Source organism: Miscanthus floridulus, chromosome 3 (assembly GCF_019320115.1).
Source record: "Miscanthus floridulus cultivar M001 chromosome 3, ASM1932011v1, whole genome shotgun sequence".
Lineage (NCBI taxonomy): Eukaryota > Viridiplantae > Streptophyta > Magnoliopsida > Poales > Poaceae > Miscanthus > Miscanthus floridulus.
The window spans coordinates 125,768,528-125,787,582 of NC_089582.1; the positions used below are offsets into that span (position 1 = coordinate 125,768,528).

Genomic DNA, 19,055 nt, shown 5'->3' on the forward strand with positions numbered 1-19,055 from the left:
GGCAGCCGTGATCCGCGTCGGGGGATGCGTCGCTCGCTCCGTCCACTCCGCCTGGATAAAGAAAAAAACGCGCACGCCTCCGTTCCAGCTGCCCTTCCGTTCTCTGTTCGTTTGGTGTATTTGTCTTATAAATCATTATTTATTAGATAATAAATAATATTTTTTTCTTAAAACACCAAATCGGTTAACGATACTCGCCATGGTTTATACGCCAGACCCGCCCAAACGAACGGGGCGAGTGGCTGCGCAAGGTGAGCACCCTGGTTTCTTCCTGCCTACGCCCCTTTCTCTTCCCTTTTCTCTGTGTCTGATCCTCATCTCCGTCCTGCTCGCCGCGCGCGGGTTGTAGGTGCTAGATCCGACCCAGGGGCTCAGCGGATTCGTGTCGCGGGGGAGCGGCGGTGCGCCTGCGGAGGAGCTCGGGCGATTGGCGCCGGACCGCCGCCTGCTCTGCGGCGGACTTGCGCTCGAGGCCTGCTGCTGCCGCCGACGGTCTAGGTATGCTTACTCAACAATGGCGATTTACAGTTCCGTGATTCGAGATGAGATTGCCGTTTCATAGATGTGTCTGACATCCTGATCGTTTTCCTTTTTTTTTTTCTCCTCTGTTTCGTTTCAATTGGGCAATGTCGCCCTGTTTCTGCATTTTGGGATTTTTTTGGGGGGTTTTCGTATTGGTGTTGCGTGCCGTGCACACAGCGGCCCGATGTTTGATATCCGTGCGTCCTATCTGTCGCTCCTGCCGACTGTGGCGGCTCGTTGCGGGTTGCCGTATGCGTCCGTGGTGTTTGAAATGGCCGGAGATGGATCGCCTGTCTATGGAGTTGAAGTTGACGTGCTCTGCGCTGGGAATGTGGCGCCATGCCGTAGTTTTTTCTTTTGGGCGCCCGGGGATGGGTTCTCGGGGCCTGGCTACGAGCAGGCGGCTCTACAGGCTATAGTTTTCTTTGCAGAAAGTGTATGGATTTGTTGTCGAGGATTACAATTTTCAAGGTGTACTCATGTATAGGAGAGTCGCCGGTGCAGCTGTTTCGGTGGCTGCGAGAGCAGCAGGGATGGTTGGTAGGTTAGCGAGAGAGCGGCAGGAATTGGCCATGCAGTCGGACTGCTTGATGAGGGAAGTGTCGTTGTTGAGTCTTCTTGTTTGACGCAATCTTGTGTGCCAGAGGATGTATTCTGTTCGGTTTGGAAATAAATGGATTTTTACTGACTCCTTAATTATTAAGCTGCTACAGTGATGCCAGGTGACGTGGTGCCTTTGGCTCGTGGCGCTGGTAGGGACCCTTCTATATTGGTTTCTCTGTAGCTTTTCAGAGACCCTCACATGTTTATTTGGCCAAAATATCCAATGATTTGATTTCTGTTTGCCATTCATAGCTTCTTCTAGCGCGCCAAATAGTACCTCCCGTCCACGTAAAAGGCCAGGTATGTGGTGTCCGCTGTGTTTGTATGTGGTTGCCTGTCAGCGGCTTTAGGTGGTCCATGGCTGAATCCTGCTTCCTTATAGCCCAGGGAGCTTGTTACGTACCGAGCAAAGCTTCGCCTGCTAAGTGTCGTCGTAAAAGGAAGAAATACCTAGATCAGAAGAAGTTGGTTTGAGCAGGTGCTCCCTGTTTAGTTGTTCCTTGCAGCTTCTTTGTTTGCTATAGCATCTGCGTTAACATTTCCTGTGGTCTCGTGAAACTGTGTCCTGTGTTAGGGCCTGTGGGTGCCTGTAGTGCTGCTCTTGGCTGTGGTCACTTCAACCAGGATTACATTGATGCGCTGAAAGGTTGGTTTGGTTCCGGGTTAGGATCGTATTTGTTGATTTCCAGGACTGTATAGTGCAGGCTACTAATTCTGTCTTATTGGTTGCTTGTTTTTTTTATATGTGCCTGCTTTGACTATCGCGTGGTGGCTAGCTACGTATTCTGGCCGCTCTTCTTATGGGGCACCAGACTATGAGTGTACGTATTGTCATGCTATGCTATGGTTGCATGAATGTGTCAGGTCAGAATCAAACGTGAGAGGTGGTAAAATTGTTTACAATAGAATGCTGTAAGGGTGGAAAAGTGGTCATACCCCCTTATAGAGAGCACCCTGAGCCAATTGCGTCTCTGGCTAGGTTTGACGGTGATGCTCGATGTAGACGGTTCTTAAAGAACATACGCCAATATAACTGTCTATTTGCTTTTACGTCGATGGGTGCAAACATAGATAGGTCTATGAATGATGGCCATGGTCCCCTGGTGTTCAAGATATCTGGCCAGATCCACCATCGTATAGGGTCCCTTCTTCCAGATCACGGTGAACTTCCGAAGTTTATCCAACTGTACATATATGATACTACTAACGAGGTCAGGAATAGAATACGTGCCTTACATCCAGATGAGCGTCCCTCAGATCCTCTAGAACCGCCGGTCGTTGATCAATTGCTGGACATGTTAGACACTCACAACCCATTGGCTAAACAATTTAGATTGGCGAAGGATAGGTTAGCAGAAAATGGCAATAAAGAGTTCATAATCAGGATCATAGGGGCAAGGGAGGGAGATCCAGTGCAATACAATCTGCCCACTACTGACCAGCTAGCCATGCTTGTTGTTGGCGATTTTTCCTTGGACACTTTTCAGCGCGATATAGTTGTTCAGGCTAGATCTGGTCACCTACAACACATTTCTTCTTTGCATCCTGCTTTTATGGCCCTGCAGTAGCCTCTCTTGTTTCCCTATGGTGAACGCGGATACCAAGTTGGCGTGGTTTACAACGGTGTCACTGCAAGCGGTAAGAATGCACGAGTCAAGGTCACCTGCAGGATTTTTTTCGCTATGCGTTCCACTATAGAAAAGAACAGGCAAATCCTTTCCTATGCTACGGTGCCTTATCTACTCAGGCTAAAATTGATGCGCGTGCATGTGTCAATGAAAATAGGCTCTGGTATATTATTCAGAACCAGAAAAAACTTCGTGTGGAGAGCCTACAGGGTATAGTTGATGCCGTTGATCGTGGCTGTGTAGATGGTGGTGAGATTGGCAAAAGGACCGTCCTACCGGCTTCGCATACCGGTGGTAGGCGTTATATGATCCAGAATTATCATGATGGAATCGCGATCTGTAGAGTCTACGGTCCACCAGATTTTTTCACAATGTTCACGTGTAATCCAAAGTGGCCAGAGATTACTGAGGCCTTGTCCTCTGAACCTGGGCAGAAACCAACAGATAGAGCCGATATAGTGGTTAGGGTGTATAATATGAAGCTCGAGGAGCTCCTTGCTGATATACACCCTGTTTGTTTGGGCTGGTTTGGCTTATAAGCCATGGCTGAAAGTACTGTTGGCTGGTTTGGTGTGAGAGAAAAATACTGTTCGTTGGCTGATAAGCCATGGCTTATAAGCCAAATATGACCAAACGAACAGGCTGATAAAAAGTGGTGCTGCTTTTGGACCTGTGAGTGCTGGTATGTGTTTCTGATAACTGAATGTTTTGCTTGTGTTTGGAGTGCTAGCATGTGTTTGATGTTTTTATTTTTTTTGTTTGCTTAGTGCTGCATTCTGTTGAGTTCCAGAAGTGTGGCCTTCCCCATGCTCATATTATTGTATGGCTCGTTCGAAACACTTCGCATCCAACACCTGCATTTATTGACCAATTCATAAGTACTGAGATTCCTGATCCGCAAAGAGACCCCCTTGCATATGCATTAGTTGCAGAACATATGATGCATGGTCCATGTGGACCAAGCCACGAAACCTGCCCATGTATGAAGAATGGTAAGTGTTCAAAGAAATTTCCAAAACCTTACCAGAATGAAACGAGTGTAGAAGACAATAGCTTCGCCGTGTACAGGAGGCCCAGTAACAGTAGATATATTGAAAAAGGAAACGCACGGCTAGACAACGGTTGGGTTGTGCCCTATAACATGGGGCTGCTCAAAAAATATCAGGCGCATATCAATGTAGAGTGGTGCAATAAAGGAATATTTATTAAGTACCTATTCAAATACGTCACCAAAGGTGCTGATCGTGGCAAGGTTATTATACAGAGATTGAGAAACGGAGAGCTAGATACTAATGATGGACAGACTAAACCAGTAGACGAGGTCAAAGAGTACTTAGACTGTAGATACATATGTGAGCAGGATGCGTGCTGGCGAATTTTTGGTTTTGACATCCATAGGCACTATCCGTCTGTGGAGAGGTTGCCTGTTCACCTTCTAGATGACAACTGTATAGTATATGATCCAGACACTGATATAACAGACCTTGCTTCTGAAGAATTTCTTCGCAAGACAATGCTGACCGAATGGTTCGTGGCCAACCAACTTAGTCATGCTGGTAGGGACCTTACTTATTGTGAGTTCCCTTCCAAGTGGACGTGGGATTCATCCTCTAGATCTTGGGACCGTAGGCGGCGAGGCGCTGGTAAGATAGGCCGTATTTATTATGTGCACCCGTCTGTTGGTGAGAGATATTTCCTTAGAATGCTTTTGCTTGTGGTTAGAGGTGCTCAGAACTACGAAGACGTTAGAACGTACAATGGTGTCCTTTATGCTACGTTCAAGTTAGCATGCAGTGCCCGTGGCCTGCTTGGTGATGATAAAGAGTGGTATGATGCCTTTGATGAGGCAGCTGCCTGGGCAACGTCTTCACAGCTTAGGAAATTGTTTGTTACCATGATACTTTTTTGTGAGGTCAGTGATGAGTACTCTTTTTTTGAGAAGGTCTGGAAGCTTTTGGCTGACGATATACAGTACCGCTTTAGAGATCTTATAGGTAATGCTCAGTACCAGCTTTCTGATGCAGAGCTTAAAAACTGTTTGCTTGATGACCTCTTGAGTCTTTTTTCAAGGAACGGGGCAAGAATGAGGGACCACAATTTACCAGAAAGAACCACAAATTTAGAGCCTGCTTCTGGTAATAGACTTATACAGGAAGAACTTTCATATAATATAGAACATCTAATGGGAGAGGCAAAGGATTTGGTTAGCAAGTTAAACGAAGAGCAGCTTAGCGCCTTTAAAGAAATCACAGAAACCGTTCTAAATAACATGCCAGGTTTTTTCTCTGTGTCTGGTTTTGGTGGTACCGGTAAGATTTTTCTTTTGGGGGGCTATAGTTGCTTGGCTACGAGCACACCAGAAAATTGTTCTGACTGTTGCCTCTTCTGGTGTGGCCGCTTTGCTCTTACCAGGTGGTCGTACTGCTCATTCGCGCTTTAAGGTACCATGTGACCTAGATGAGTGTTCCGTATGTGACATTAAGCGTGGTTCCATGCTTGGCGAGTTGATCGATTCTACGTCGCTGGTCATTTGGGATGAGGCTTTGATGACGCACCGCCATGCGTTTGAGGCAGTAGATAGAACCTTTAGAGATCTTTTATCACGTGAGACAGAGGGTGCTGAGAGTTTGGTTTTTGGTGGTAAGGTTGTTGTGCTGGGGGTGATCTAAGGCAGATATTGCCTGTTGTTGAAGGCGGTAGTAGATCTCAGGTTGTCAATGCTGCGATCGTTAATTCTCCTTTGTGGAAACATGTTAAGGTCCTTTCTCTAACTATAAACATGAGGCTACGCTGTCCAGATTTAAGCATAGATGCCCAAACAGAGATTGCTGAATTTAGTAGATGGGTGTTAGATATTGGGGAAGGCAGTGTAGACGCCATTAGAAAGGACAGCGAGACAGATGCATCATGGGTTAAGATATCGCGTGAGCTTGTGCTTATGCCACAGGGAGACAAAATTGCCTCCATAGTTGCGGCTGTGTACCCAGAACTATCTACAAGATACTCTGAAAGACCATGTCTCCAAAATCGTGCTATTCTAACTCCAACCAATGAAATTGCAGACAGTATTAACTCACATGTGGTGTCCCTGATACCTGGTGAAAGTAGAGAGTACATGAGTTCTGATAGAATTGCTAAGTCCCCTGGGACCCATGCTTCTTATGACCTGCTATATCCCATTGAGTTCTTGAATTCTTTAAATGGCAACAATTTTCCACACCACCGTCTCATCCTTAAGAAGGGACTGCCAGTAATGATGCTTAGAAATCTTGACCAGGCCAGTGGGTTGTGTAATGGTACGAGGCTTATCATCACTAATCTTGGCGACATGCTGATAGAGGCACAGATAATAACCGGGACACATACTGGGGATGTTGTGCATATAAAAGGATGAAAACGGAAAGGAAATATCCCGAACCGAACCGCATCGTTTTCTACATTTGACCTGAGCGAATTCGTATTTTTGGACAAAATACGGAATACTAAATTCGAATTCGAAATTCGGAACACCAAATTCGAAATCGGATCGAATTCGGTTTAGGCTTTGTTCGACCGATTTCTACTTTTCTACTTTTAATTCGGAATATCCCGAATTCGAAATTCGGTTTCGAAATTCGGTTTAAACCAAATTTGGCCCACTACAAGTCCAACCTTAGAAAAATTATATCTTTTTCATACAATCTCGGATGAAGATGATTTTTATATGAAAATTGTAGCTAATAACGAGATCTACAACTTTCTAGTTCTTAGTTTTTTCATTTGATGTCTTGAAGATGTTCAAATAAATTAAACAAAGTCAGCGATATATTAATCGCGTACAAGCGCTTGTTGCCTTAAAAAATCATATCTTCCTTACGTCGTGTCAAATGGAGATACTTTTTAAGAAAGTTGTAGGACTTGTTAATTATTATGTACTTGTTAATTGTTATGTACTTGTTAATTGTTATGCACTTGGTCCTATGGGTCAATATTCCGTATTGATTTTTCGTATGCCGACCGTGTTCGACATAATTCCGCTCTAATTAGTTCGTTTTCGAAATTTTTGATATTCCGTAAGTTCGTGTTCGTTTTCGTGTCCGGCTTTACCGCTTTCGTTTTCGTTTTCGTATTCAAAATGTAGAAGTAGAAAACGGTTGAGAGGTTTTTCGACCGTTTCCGACCGTTTTCATCCTTACCTAGAATCCGTCTGACACTCAAAAATACAAGACTGCCCTTTGTCCTAGAGCGGCGTCAGTTTCCGGTTAAGGTTTGTTATGCCATGACCATTAATAAGAGCCAGGGACAAACTCTGTCCCATGTTGGTATTTACCTAAAATATCCTGTTTTCAGCCATGGGCAGCTATATGTTGCCGTTTCCCGAGTTACTTCAAAGCATGGTCTCAAAATGGTGATAGAAGATGCAGATAACAATTGCACAGATGAAACACAAAATATTGTTTATCGTGACATCTTTTCGACGGTCTCCACGGCCGCCGCCCTTGTCTAATTCCGTTTTGAAATCCAGTACAGATTGGCTTTTGTGATGGTCGGCTCAATAGCTTTTGTATTTGTCTTGCCGCCTAGATATACCAGTTAGATTTGTAATTTGATTCTTTGTTCGTAATAAGGACGTTTGCAAACGAGGTCAGATGCAGGTCAGCCAATGATACGCCGGTTAGATTTGTAATTTGGTTCTTCATGGTGTTGCCTATACTGGGTTAGTCTTTGTAGAGAATTTTGGTTCTTTTGGATGTTCCAGCTCCCTGCTTTCTGGGGATGATCATGACCTGATTATGGTGTGTACTCTTGTTGATTGTGTACCGTGTTTCTTCTGACGTGGTCCTTATAGCATGTGCTTCTGGCTTTTCCCCCCCTTCGTGCTATGTGCAGCGTGGTCCAATGGCTTTTGACTTGCTTCCTGATCTGCGGCCGCGTGCATGGCACTCGGTCATCTGTGTTCGTGTCTGCCGCAAGTGGGAGTACCGTGGTGGAACTGATGATGGACCCATCTAGCACGTCGATCTTGTGCTTGTTGATGAGAAGGTTTGTTCCTCTACCTATTTTCTTGCTGCTTGCATACATACGTACGTGTTCCATTGCCACTCAGGTCATGTGGTTTCAGATACATACAGATACCTATACATGTGGTGCAATGTCTATCGCAGGGCAATAGCATGTTCGGTGAGATCCCAGCCCCTGAGGTGGAAGCCAAGAGTCCTCTCATAGAGGACTCTAGCATCTATGTCATCAGCTGGTTCAGAGTCTCCAATGCAAAATCAGGTTATTGGCCTGTTGACTCGCGCTATATGGTTGAGGTCACACTGCACACAGTGATTTCGGCTCCGAGAACTGATATGCCAGATTTCCCAAAGTACGCTTACAAGATAACGCCAATAGGCGATCTGTCCTCGCATGCTGGTGACACCAGGAATTTCGTTGGTAAGTTTCACACATGTCCGGTGTCTTTTGCTGCTATTTTTGTTGCTTCATGCTAATAAAACTGTCCCTGCAGACACAATTGGGCTGCTGGTGGAGAAGTCTGAGGCCTACATGGTTCACCTGCCCAACAAACCCGCCCCTACACTCACCAGACACGTTATTCTGAGGGACCTAAGGTTATGCTTGTTCCTTCTCCCTACTTTCCTTTACCGTTACTGGTGCGGACAGGTTGTTTCCAATTTTGTGGTTGGTTTTGTGGTCCATGCAGCTACTCTGAGATGAAGGTTACTCTATGGGGACAGAGGGCTGCTGCATTCAACACTGATGCTGTCAACGGTGGTGCTGAGGATAAGCCTATTGTTGTGCTGTTTGTTGGAGGACTGGTGAAATCTTATCAAGGTACACGCGATTCTATTTGTTTGTCCTCTTTTGTGACGTTTTGCTACCGCTGCCTAAAAATGTTTGTCCTACCTGGCACTCATATAGGTACTTGTGAATACTGTAGACCGTGGCTAACTGGTTTGGCAACCTATTATAATGTGGTTTTATTTCCTGCAGTTACCAGAACCAGAAAATTCAGGTCCGATCTGTCCCTGCGCCGGTGGAGCAGCAGGGCCAGGTGCAAGTGCCTGCACCTCTTGAAGAGAAGACTCTCCGACAGCTGAATGAGATGGATCCGTATGAGTTTGTAAGAGAAACACTTCGAGCCTTCACTCATGGTCGTTTGCTGTGAATATTTTTGCTTTCAAATCGTGCTTGACCCCCTGCCATCCATTGCAGGACAATAGGTATCGCTGCACCGTCACTATCGGCCGGTTCGTTCCTAACATGTCTTGGTGGTTCCCATCCTGCAACAGATGCAGCAAGTCCTGCATTGTCGATGGTTCTGGCTACAGGTGTAATGGGTGTTCTACCACTTCGTTCAAGTTCAAGTACGTGCACATGTGCCTCCCAGTTCATGCTTGTGTTTTTAGCGTTCCTTCTCCACGACTAACTGACTATTACGTTCCTGCTTCTAAAAAGGTACAAGCTTTGCTTCGTGGCTCTCGATGGCACGGATGAGGCCGAGATGGTATGCTTTGGTGATATTGCACGTCGCATGATTGGGAAGCCAGTCCAGCAAGTGTAACAACCTAAAAATCCACACACCAAAAATCCCAACTACAAAATTTTTTCTTCAAAACCAAACCCCATGTGATGATGAGTGACATTTGTAGAAGCTAACCCTAAGTGTTGCATTAGTCGTAATCCAACTAAACAAACTCACAAGCATAGCATGTCACTTGTTGTATATGTGTGTGTTTAAAATCCCTAACACATACATTCTTGCATGTATTTTAATTCTAAACAAGTGAGTTGTCTTTTATTGATCTTTTGTTGTGCAAATAAAAGTGACCACTTATAATTAATTTATTATGCAATAAATTAATCACCTAAGTACCACCTAAGTATGTGGGCCCCACCAACCAGCCCTAAGCTCCACCCTTAATCAAGGTGCACACTTGTACATGAAACTAAATAAATCAAACCCTAACCAAATTGGCAACAAATAAAAGAGAAAGGAAAACAAAATAGAAAAAGAATAAGAAAAAGAGAAAGGAAAGAAGAGGGAGCAGCAGCAGCCCAGGCCTGCTCGGCCTTGCGAGCCAGCCCGGCTGAGCCCGCCTGCCCTCCCACTTGCGCACGCGGCCCACGAAGCCGGCCCAGCAACACCCTACCGTCCGCGCGCGCACAAGCCGCTGACGAGCCAGACCCGCCCGTCAGCCGTCACGCACTGCACACCGCCGCATCAGGGCAAGCTGACAAACGGGCCCCCTCTGCCAGCCGCCCAGCTACAGCGTCGTCGTCTTCCCCACGCTCCCTCCACCACGCGACCGGGAGCCGACCACGGAGCAGGCGCGGGCCTAGGGTCACGCACATCGCATGACCCTGTCCCCCACCTTAGCGCCACGCCCCCGCAACCGCCCCCGCACGCGAGAGCCGTCCGATGCGCTCGACGCATCACTAGCCGTTCTGCCATCCGCCATGGATGAGCATGGAGCTCGGCCTATAAAAGGAGGACCCTGAGCCCTAGCCCCCCATTCACCTCGCCGCCGCCGTGCGGTTCGCACCAGCACACTAAGCTGAGGGACGAGAGGAGAAGGAGAGGCGCGGAGAAGGACGCCGCCGCCGGAGTAGAGGAAGGTGCCACCGTCTTCTTCCGCGAGCCGGCGCAGCACCACGCACCGCTACACGGCCGCACCGTCAACACCACACCGCCACTCCGCACCGCCAAGCACACCGCGGTGAGCACCTTGGCTGAGACCTCTCCAAGCCCATCGGGAACGCCATCGCAAGGCACGCGCTCGCCGCACTCACAACACCCCGCGGCGAGGCCACCACGGTGCGGTTACGCGCCATCGTGGCCAACACCGACCTCGCTCCGAGCTTCGCCAAGCCCACGAACACGTGATGCACCCATTTAGTGATGAGGAGAGCATGGGAGAGACCCTGACCACGGGGCACGCCAGAGCTACTCTACAGCGGAACGCCGCCGCCATGGCGCGGCCACCGCATGCGCATCCGGCCGCCTCGCTGGACTAGGAGTGGCCGTAGAGCACCGCCGTGACACCTAGATGATAGCCGTGTAGACCAAGAAGCCGTTAGCCGGCCGCAACGCCTTGGCCACGTGCACCGGACCTCGGGCGGAGCTCCATCGTGCACCACCACCGCGTGCGGACTCCACCGTGCCTTATGGTCGTCGTCGACATTACACTATGCCTCCCCGCTAACTGTCTAAAGGAAGATGGGGCACCAGGACCCCTGGAATTGCCCCTAGATGCCTCGCCGACGAGCACCACCACGCCAAGCCGCCGTTCACCGTGGCCAGAGCCCTAGGAAGCCCTAGCCGTCGCCCTGACCCCACCGTCGCAGTCGCCATGGCATGGGGAAGCTATTGCCTACCCTAATCGGACGCTAGCGCTGTCGCGGGGGCTCGCCGGTGACCTCACCGCCGGCGAGAGCCCCGTCAGGGAAGAGAAGGGGATTTTCCCCTCGCCGGCCACACGTCCGTGCACTTGGTGCACGTGAACCGAACCCTAGGAAGGAGTAAGTGGACCAAGTCCTTCATAGACCGGCTCTGCGGTCTATGGACCAACGCAGGCGGGTTCACCATGAACCGCGCCTCACCTGCGCCCGTGGACCATGGCCCGTTAGTGGCCCAGTAAGACGACGTGGCCGCACCAGCGCGCGCCACGTGGCGAGCCAAAGCCCAGCCCGTATCTAGACCCAACCGGCCCAGTTTGGACCCGGCCTGAGCTGACCGTTGACCGGGCCCACAAGTCAGTGACATAGAGCCACTGGACCCACTTGTTAGTGGGTGACGTCATGCTGACGTCACGATGACGTCAGCAGCTCTGGACCCACCTGTCAGTACTAGAGCCACGTGGACCAACAGGAGCATGACACGTGTCAGCACGATATTAATTTAGCCTTTTCCCATTTTCAGAAATGATTGAAACTTCGGAAATTCATAACTAACTCATATGAACTCAGAAAAATACAAGACCAGGACCAAAATTCATCTAAAATCGAGCTCTACGCAATGAACCCATGTTTGAGTGCATTTGGCTCTTTTAAATTTTCATTGCTTTTTGTGCTATTCTATAGACGTCGCTAACGCGACTATAATGCGATCGTTTGCAGACTCGGAGGAGAACCAGACGGACGAGGACCGAGAGTACCGTGAAGCCTTACGTACCGGAGTACTTGGTCATCTCTAAGGACTTACTAGTACTCAGACTCACCGAGAAGCCTTACGTACCACTCGCCTTATATGGTGCGGGACGGCCGGACTACTTGGTAGGATATTGCCACTACTGCTAAGTTGATAGCGGACAGTGCAAGGAGGTACGGGGCGTGGAGGATTTTCCCCACATCCTTCCGAGACTTCATGGAGACCGTGTGGACCCGGCTCATGACTCACAGTTTCAGCCACCCCAGACTAGTCTTGGGGTGTACTAGGGCTGAATGGTAAAGTGACATTATCCTAGGCTAGCAAGCGGCCGGAATCAGCCTAGTTGACGACGGTCAGCGAAGAAGGCAGATCTTGTGGTTATGTAAAACCTCTGCAGAGTGTATGGTTGATCGATCGATACATATGCCGACTAGTCGGCTATGGACCTTTCCTGAGTTTCACTTAAACTAGATAGCGAGATGAGTCTTTCTCTTCTTCCCCCGTGAGAGAGTGTCGGTCGTAGCCAGGGGCTACGGGCCATGAGACAGTGCCGAGAGGGAGTTGGCCTGTCGACTGAGCGATGGTATGGCAATGATATGGAGATGGTGGTATATCGATCCCAGGATCGAAACCTGGCTCTGGACGGAAATGGGGTGGAATGTGTGTGGGAATGGTATTAAAACTTGATTATACTATTATATACTTGATATGCTAATACATAGGAAACCCCAGCCTTATAGGTTCCTTTTGATTATATTCAATTTGCATCTAATTTTCACAAAGCATGGCTCATAGGGTGGGAGTGGCCAGTACAAATCGTACTGATAAACTTTGGCACACAGATTCTGCTGAGGAGTATAGCTCTGAGGAGTTTGACGGTTGAGGGGTTCGTTCCTACGCTCGAGTTTTGACGATCTTATCTCCAAGCTGTTCTGGATGAATGCTACTTTTGATTCCGCCGATGCGGCGATGTAATAATTTATGTAATTCCGCACTTTATGTACTCTGATATTATTGTTATATGGATGTGGTATTCGACTGAAATTTGGGTAATATGATCTACAACGGTCATAATACACTTCGACTCTGTGGATTTCCCTTCGTAGAAATCAGGTCGTTTCAGCAAGTACGTGCACATGTGCCTCCCAGTTCATGCTTGTGTTTTTAGTGTTCCTTCTCCACGACTAACTGACTATTATGTTCCTGCTTCTAAAAAGGTACAAGCTTTTCTTCGTGGCTCTCGATGGCACGGATGAGGCCGAGATGATATGCTTTGGTGATATTGCACGTCGCATGATTGGGAAGCCAGTCCAGCATGTTCTCAGAACGGCTACGAGTCCTAATACATATCCATCAGATATCAGCAAACTGGTTTCACTGAGGTTCACCTTTCAAGTCTCTCTGACTCAGCAGAGCTATTATAGGCAGCAGAAAACCTATCCGGTTGTTTCTGTGGTGACATCTTATGGTCAGCAAAATGCTATTGCCGATGCTCCTGGGAATGGAGATGGTGGTCAGCCCAGTGGGTGGTGCATCTGACCATAGTTTGTCTGTTGCCGTTGATGAGGAGATAGGACAAGTTTCGCCTACTTCTCCGACAGTTGATAGTGCCCATTCCCCGCTGCCTGGAAATGTAAGTTGCTTCGACGCTTCTGTGATAGATGATGGTGTCCAATTTTACTGATGCATCTAAATCTCTACCCTGCTGTAGACTCCGCCTCCAAATGTTCACAGCGAGGACACACCACCAGTGGAGAAATATAAATGGTAACATACCTGTTCTCTTCCCTTTTGAAAAACTGTTGCCGTGTTTTGTCACCACAGTGGATGGTTGGTCTTTCTCTGCAGTGACGGATCGGAAAAGAACAAGCGCTCAAGTGCTCAAAAGAGGCTCATCGTAGACGCTGGTGATGATGAACAGGTATGGTTAGGATTCACATTGCGGGCTGTAAACCTTCCTCTGTGTGTACTGGCGCTAGCTATCTCAGCTCGCTTGACCTTGCTTTTCTACCTGTCGCAGGGAGAAGGTGCAGCTCCTGAATCGCTTGGTGGCACTTCTCCTGACGCCACACACAAAAGGTATATCCTAGCCTCACTGATCCATGTAGTCCGTTACAGGAGCTATCGTTGTCCTCTATGCTCGTTTGAGTATATTGTTTCGGTTACTACAGCATTGCGCCTGCCGGAACTCCTGCTGCTGAAGAGAAACGTCCTCGTAGAGCCTGTTCTCTGTCTCAGGAAAGTGGCTAGACAAGGTGCGTTCTGCAGCTTTTGCTTCCAGTATGAGACATGTCCGTAGTGATCATGTTTGTGTATAGAAATGAAAACACAGCTTTAGTTCTACCTTGTCCCGCTTCTGACAGTCTGCACTTGCACGATAGACGATTGCCTCATCCTTGCTGCTGTGCAGGCACCTCGTGCGGCAACAAATCTTTTGGCTGGATGGAGTCGCTGCCCTTTGCCATCCAAAGAAGACTTCCGCCTGCTTTTGCTGGTGTCCTGTGCTGCAAGACGGAAAGCAACACCTGATGATGTATTTTCGAGCCATGTGTTGGCGTATAGGCGCGAAGAACTTTTTTGCTTAGAACATCCTGTGATTCAGTTCGTCTGTGTTATATGTGTGCCTTGGCGCATCGATGTTGCCCAGCAACGACGGCAACTCTGCAGGCACACCTCGCCTAGTGCTGGGAGAACTATGAACCTTGCTGTTCTGATGGTCCTGCAAGATAGGCTTGCACCTAGCATTATGTAACGTGGGAGACCTATAAACCCTTCTATCAGTAGTTGGCTCTGCGGAAACCTCGGTGTAGTGGAACACACCTTTTATAGCTTCTCTGTTCTTGCAGATTTGCTTATCTCTTATAGCTTCTTTGTTTATGCATGTTTGCTCGTATGTCGATGTACAAACCTGCGAAACCACATGCTGTTCCGTGAGGGCTAAGTTGCCACCAACGTGTTTACGGGAAAAGGCCCTGTGATCGCCCTAGCCCAGCGTTTGTTCCTCGAGGATCAATGCACTGATAGGTGTGTTCACGGACAAACAGATTATGCAGCTTAGACTTGGCTGGTTTTCTTCTAGGCACACGGTGGACCCCCCAATTCACGGGTCCACTCAGCCGCGGGGACCAATCCCTCCTCGACAACGTAGATACGGCGCAGCCTATGACTCTTCCCGACCTACAGTATCCACCCATCAACAACGCAAGCCTCGTCCTCTTCCTACCTGCTCCCCTGCCTTCCTACCTTTCGTCCTTCGTCCATGGAGTCCGCCGAGATCATCTCGGATCTAGACTTCATGGAGGACGACGATCGCCTTCCGAAGGTACCAGATCCTACACGCCTTTGGTCGACCGCTCTGTCCCAGCTCATCTCTTGTTTAACTGTACTGCCACCCCTTACTATGTGTTAAAGCGTGAATGTAAATGAATAAGTTTTGGGAGAACTGTTGTTTTCATAATCTCGGAAATATATTTATACAAGTGGAGGGGCGTCAAGAAGGGACACGACTGTTCTCAAAAGACATGCCCTTTGGAACAAAATTAATTATCTAATCGTATCCACTAATCATGTGCTTGATGGATGAGATAACTCGTGAAGAGACGTATGTTCGTCTGTAGATGTCCGTTCGCGTATAGGTGTCGTTTTACAACACTACCCTTTGATCGAATCTTCCTTGACATCAATGCAGCTGTAAGCTGAAATTTCTCGAAAAATCCTATGAAAAAAAATCTGAGGAATATATGATATGCCATAAAAACTCCTTTAAATCTTATTGGAAAATAAGAAGAAAATAGCATATTTATTTGTGATTTAAATAAACCACTATGTCATTGGTATCCCATTAAAAACCCTAATGGGAAAAATATTGGAGATACGACATAAAGATAACTCCCCCAAAAAACTTTCAGGAAAAATATGAGGAGCAATATAAAGTGATATGTCGCTAAAACTCCTATAAAAACTTAGTGGAAAAATTAGGAGAAAATGTGACGACATATTATTAGTATTGCCTCTTGGATAACTCACATGAAAAAGCTTTTCAGGAAAAAAACCATGAATGAGTTGTGAGGGTAATATGTGTTTTTGATATTTCTCATAAAAACTCTGATGGAAAAAATAGAAAATATGACACATGCTTATGTTAATATTACCTCATTAAAAACTTTGACAATAAACCTTATGAGTAAAACTTATGAAAGAAAAGAGTATAATATGATACTCGTACAGGTCAGCATCTAGGAGATATCTCCCCCTGATTCTTGCAAATTTCAAAGTCGTCGCATACCAATCTTATGTAGAAATTTTTGAAACATAGAAGTTGGTAAGGACTTAGTAAATAGTTCAGCGAGATTATCGCATGCGGTGATTTGCAAGATGTTTATTTTCCCGCTTTCTTGTAACTTATGGGGATAAAACAGTTTAGGGACAATGTCCTTAGCGACATTACTCTTTATGTAACATGTTTGCATCTATGTAACATAAGTGAAATTATCTTCATAGATAATTATAGGTGATTTAATCGAACTAATACCACATGTCTGTTATATGTGGTTAATCATTATACGAAGTCATACACATTCATGTGATGCCTCGTATAGATCAATAATTTCAGAATGACTAGTAGAGGTCACCGTCAGAGTCTATTTAGAAGACTTTATGAAATAGTTGTACCTCCATGTAAGAATACAAGTCCAGTTTGGAATAGGGACCAGATAAGTAACCAGCATCCGTGTATCCAATCATATTGGGATCATAATTTCTCTTAAAGGATAAACCAAGATCATTTGTGTCACTAAGTTATCTGAGGATATGCTTCGCTCCCGTTTAATGACGGTGAGTTGGATTTGCACTATATCTAACTAGTATGTTCACTGCAAATGTGATATTAGGCCTGGTGCAATTTGTAAGATACATAAGTGCTCCAATGACACTAAGATATGAAACCTTGGTTCCAATATCTGTTCTCCAATATCTCGTGGTCTAAATGGAGCCTTTTCTATTTCTAAAGAATGAACAACTATCAGAGTTTTGTTATGATATGATTTGTCTATATTGAATTTCTTCAATATTTTCTGGATATAGGCTGATTGATGCACTAAAATCTCTGAAGGACGGTGCTCAAGTTGTAAGCCTAGGCAATATTTGGTCTTACCCAAATCCTCCATCTTGAATCCACATGATGAAAATTGTATCTCAAATGATTGCATAATTATTTCTGTATCATGATGATATCAAAATAACCAATATACGCAATCATGCTTAATTATACACAATGTATGTTGCGATTTATATTTGGATTCAGAATATAAAGTCCATTGGGACTTATACATCTGAATTTATCAAATTCATTTGATCTGCCAATTATTGAATTTGAAAAACTTCATTTTTCACACATACCATGGGGTATGCTATACTGGGTCTCTACGTGAAACCATATGCTACAAGCTCTCATTGTTCACCACCTTGCTTCTGAAAAGAAACTCTGTTAGAAAAGATATTACGTGGTAATACTTCTCATCATTGAACAAGAGCAATCTCCTTAATTGCCATATTTTAGTTTGACCAAATTTAAGTGTGAAGACACTCTGCCTAGGACTTTTGGTCTGGATCTAGTAAGGTAAAAAAGCAATCTTAGAGGAGTATATGTCGCGATAATTTGTAGTCTTTAAATGATTGATTCGATTCTTAAAATCAATATAGCATGTGAAAATGTTATTCTTTTTGGACTCCGAGTCATTACCCATATGGAGTCAGGGTGTTACAATGTCCCAGGATCAGAATTTGAGTGCACCGTTGATCTGGGTGGATTTTGATCCGGGTTTTGGATGCTCATCCATTTTGGGTGTCTACCAACTTAAGGTTGGCTTGGATTTACTGATTTGGAGAATATTGTCCTCGATATCCTCGGACGTTTACTTGGAGCATTATCCTTAGGAGCGGCCGTACTTCTCCCCCTCTTCTTAGGAAGTGGGAGTTGAATGGTTTTAATTGGTACCTCCATTCTTTTGGGCGCATTATAAGTAGGATAAGAAAATTTTGTGACACCCTTATTATCAGTAAATGTTTCTAACAGGTTTTTTACAATATGATGCAAATATAAGATATTCTAAACGATTAGGTTTAGAATTTTTGGTACGTGGATGTGAGGATTGCTCTTTTGATTCCTGTCATTCTTAATGTGGTATAAACCTCCCCCTAATACCTGCAATTATCCTCAAATGTGATCAACATACAGGCAATTTATAAATCCCCTGCAGAGTTACCTCTTAGGATCCCTAATCCCATTGGTATGTTGGGGTGGTGATATGGGTATGTGAAAACATACTCGATGCGCAGATGGGAAATGTTTGGCCGCGGCCAAAGTTTCACGTACATACCGCAACAGAGGGAGTTGTATAAGTGCAGTTTGATGAATTTGAATTAACAATGCGGTGTGTAAGGCCGCATGAAAATAACTTAGTTCTGGTAAATTACAATTCTATTTTAATATGTCATGCAATTTGATTCTCAATAAGAGACTCAATAAAAATCATTATTGGTATGGACATAAGGTACTTGATATATAGTACCCCAAAACCAAACTGTTCCATATAAAATGGATTTGATCCCGCATCTAGGATAATTTGCTCTAAATTAAAGATTTCGAGCAATGAGTTTGGTATAATGATGGTTCTCTTGACTGAGAGACACACCTGGGACTATATTATAGATGTATAAATGTGCATTACATAGTATCTTTATGGTCCATAAAATGATAAATAGAGTCACATGTATGTTCTTGAATTTCTTCAAGAAATGTAGTGGCTCATATTGATGTTACGACCAATAGAATTGACAATAATTCTCAAGTTATCTCTATAGTTGAATAACCAAGGCAAATGTGCCAAGTCTTATTGACATCAAGAGAGAGAATTATTTGTATGCAACATTGGATACAGGTTATGTATGTATAGTCAAATCGAACTGAGGATGTTTTGTTTAAGTATTGCCATATCCGTTGTTAAGAGAAAATACTCATCTTAGTTGTCATCTTAGAGTTTTCATATGAAAACCACATTGACGAATATCTCTATAATTTTAACTGGGTACATTATGGAATCAGAATACAAGAATGGATTCATGATTATTATTTGAGTACCAATATAGAGTATGATAGTAGCACGACCAAA

The 19,055-nt window shown here is 45.6% G+C and overlaps 2 protein-coding genes across 4 annotated transcripts; both read left to right on the forward strand.

The window, feature by feature from the left end:
* The first annotated feature begins 3 nt into the window (after positions 1-3).
* LOC136546816 (uncharacterized) lies at positions 4-14,714 on the forward strand. 3 transcript variants are annotated; one of them, XM_066538788.1, is made up of 16 exons: positions 4-251; positions 350-498; positions 7,623-7,775; positions 7,898-8,171; positions 8,245-8,347; positions 8,440-8,570; positions 8,730-8,859; positions 8,952-9,103; positions 9,195-9,243; positions 11,856-13,012; positions 13,104-13,519; positions 13,598-13,653; positions 13,735-13,807; positions 13,907-13,965; positions 14,058-14,141; positions 14,297-14,714. In XM_066538788.1, the coding sequence occupies exons 4-7, from the start codon at positions 7,907-7,909 to the stop codon at positions 8,834-8,836; spliced, it is 606 nt and encodes a 201-aa protein (XP_066394885.1). In that variant the 5' UTR covers positions 4-251; positions 350-498; positions 7,623-7,775; positions 7,898-7,906; the 3' UTR covers positions 8,837-8,859; positions 8,952-9,103; positions 9,195-9,243; positions 11,856-13,012; positions 13,104-13,519; positions 13,598-13,653; positions 13,735-13,807; positions 13,907-13,965; positions 14,058-14,141; positions 14,297-14,714. The 3 variants fall into 3 exon arrangements, with proteins under 3 accessions (XP_066394885.1, XP_066394887.1, XP_066394886.1); XM_066538790.1 differs by having other exon boundaries at positions 8,960-9,103; XM_066538789.1 differs by having other exon boundaries at positions 357-498.
* LOC136544367 (uncharacterized) lies at positions 3,895-6,147 on the forward strand. Its single transcript, XM_066536554.1, has 3 exons — positions 3,895-5,062; positions 5,166-5,194; positions 5,701-6,147. The coding sequence occupies exons 1-3, from the start codon at positions 3,895-3,897 to the stop codon at positions 6,145-6,147; spliced, it is 1,644 nt and encodes a 547-aa protein (XP_066392651.1).
* Positions 14,715-19,055: the final 4,341 nt, after the last annotated feature.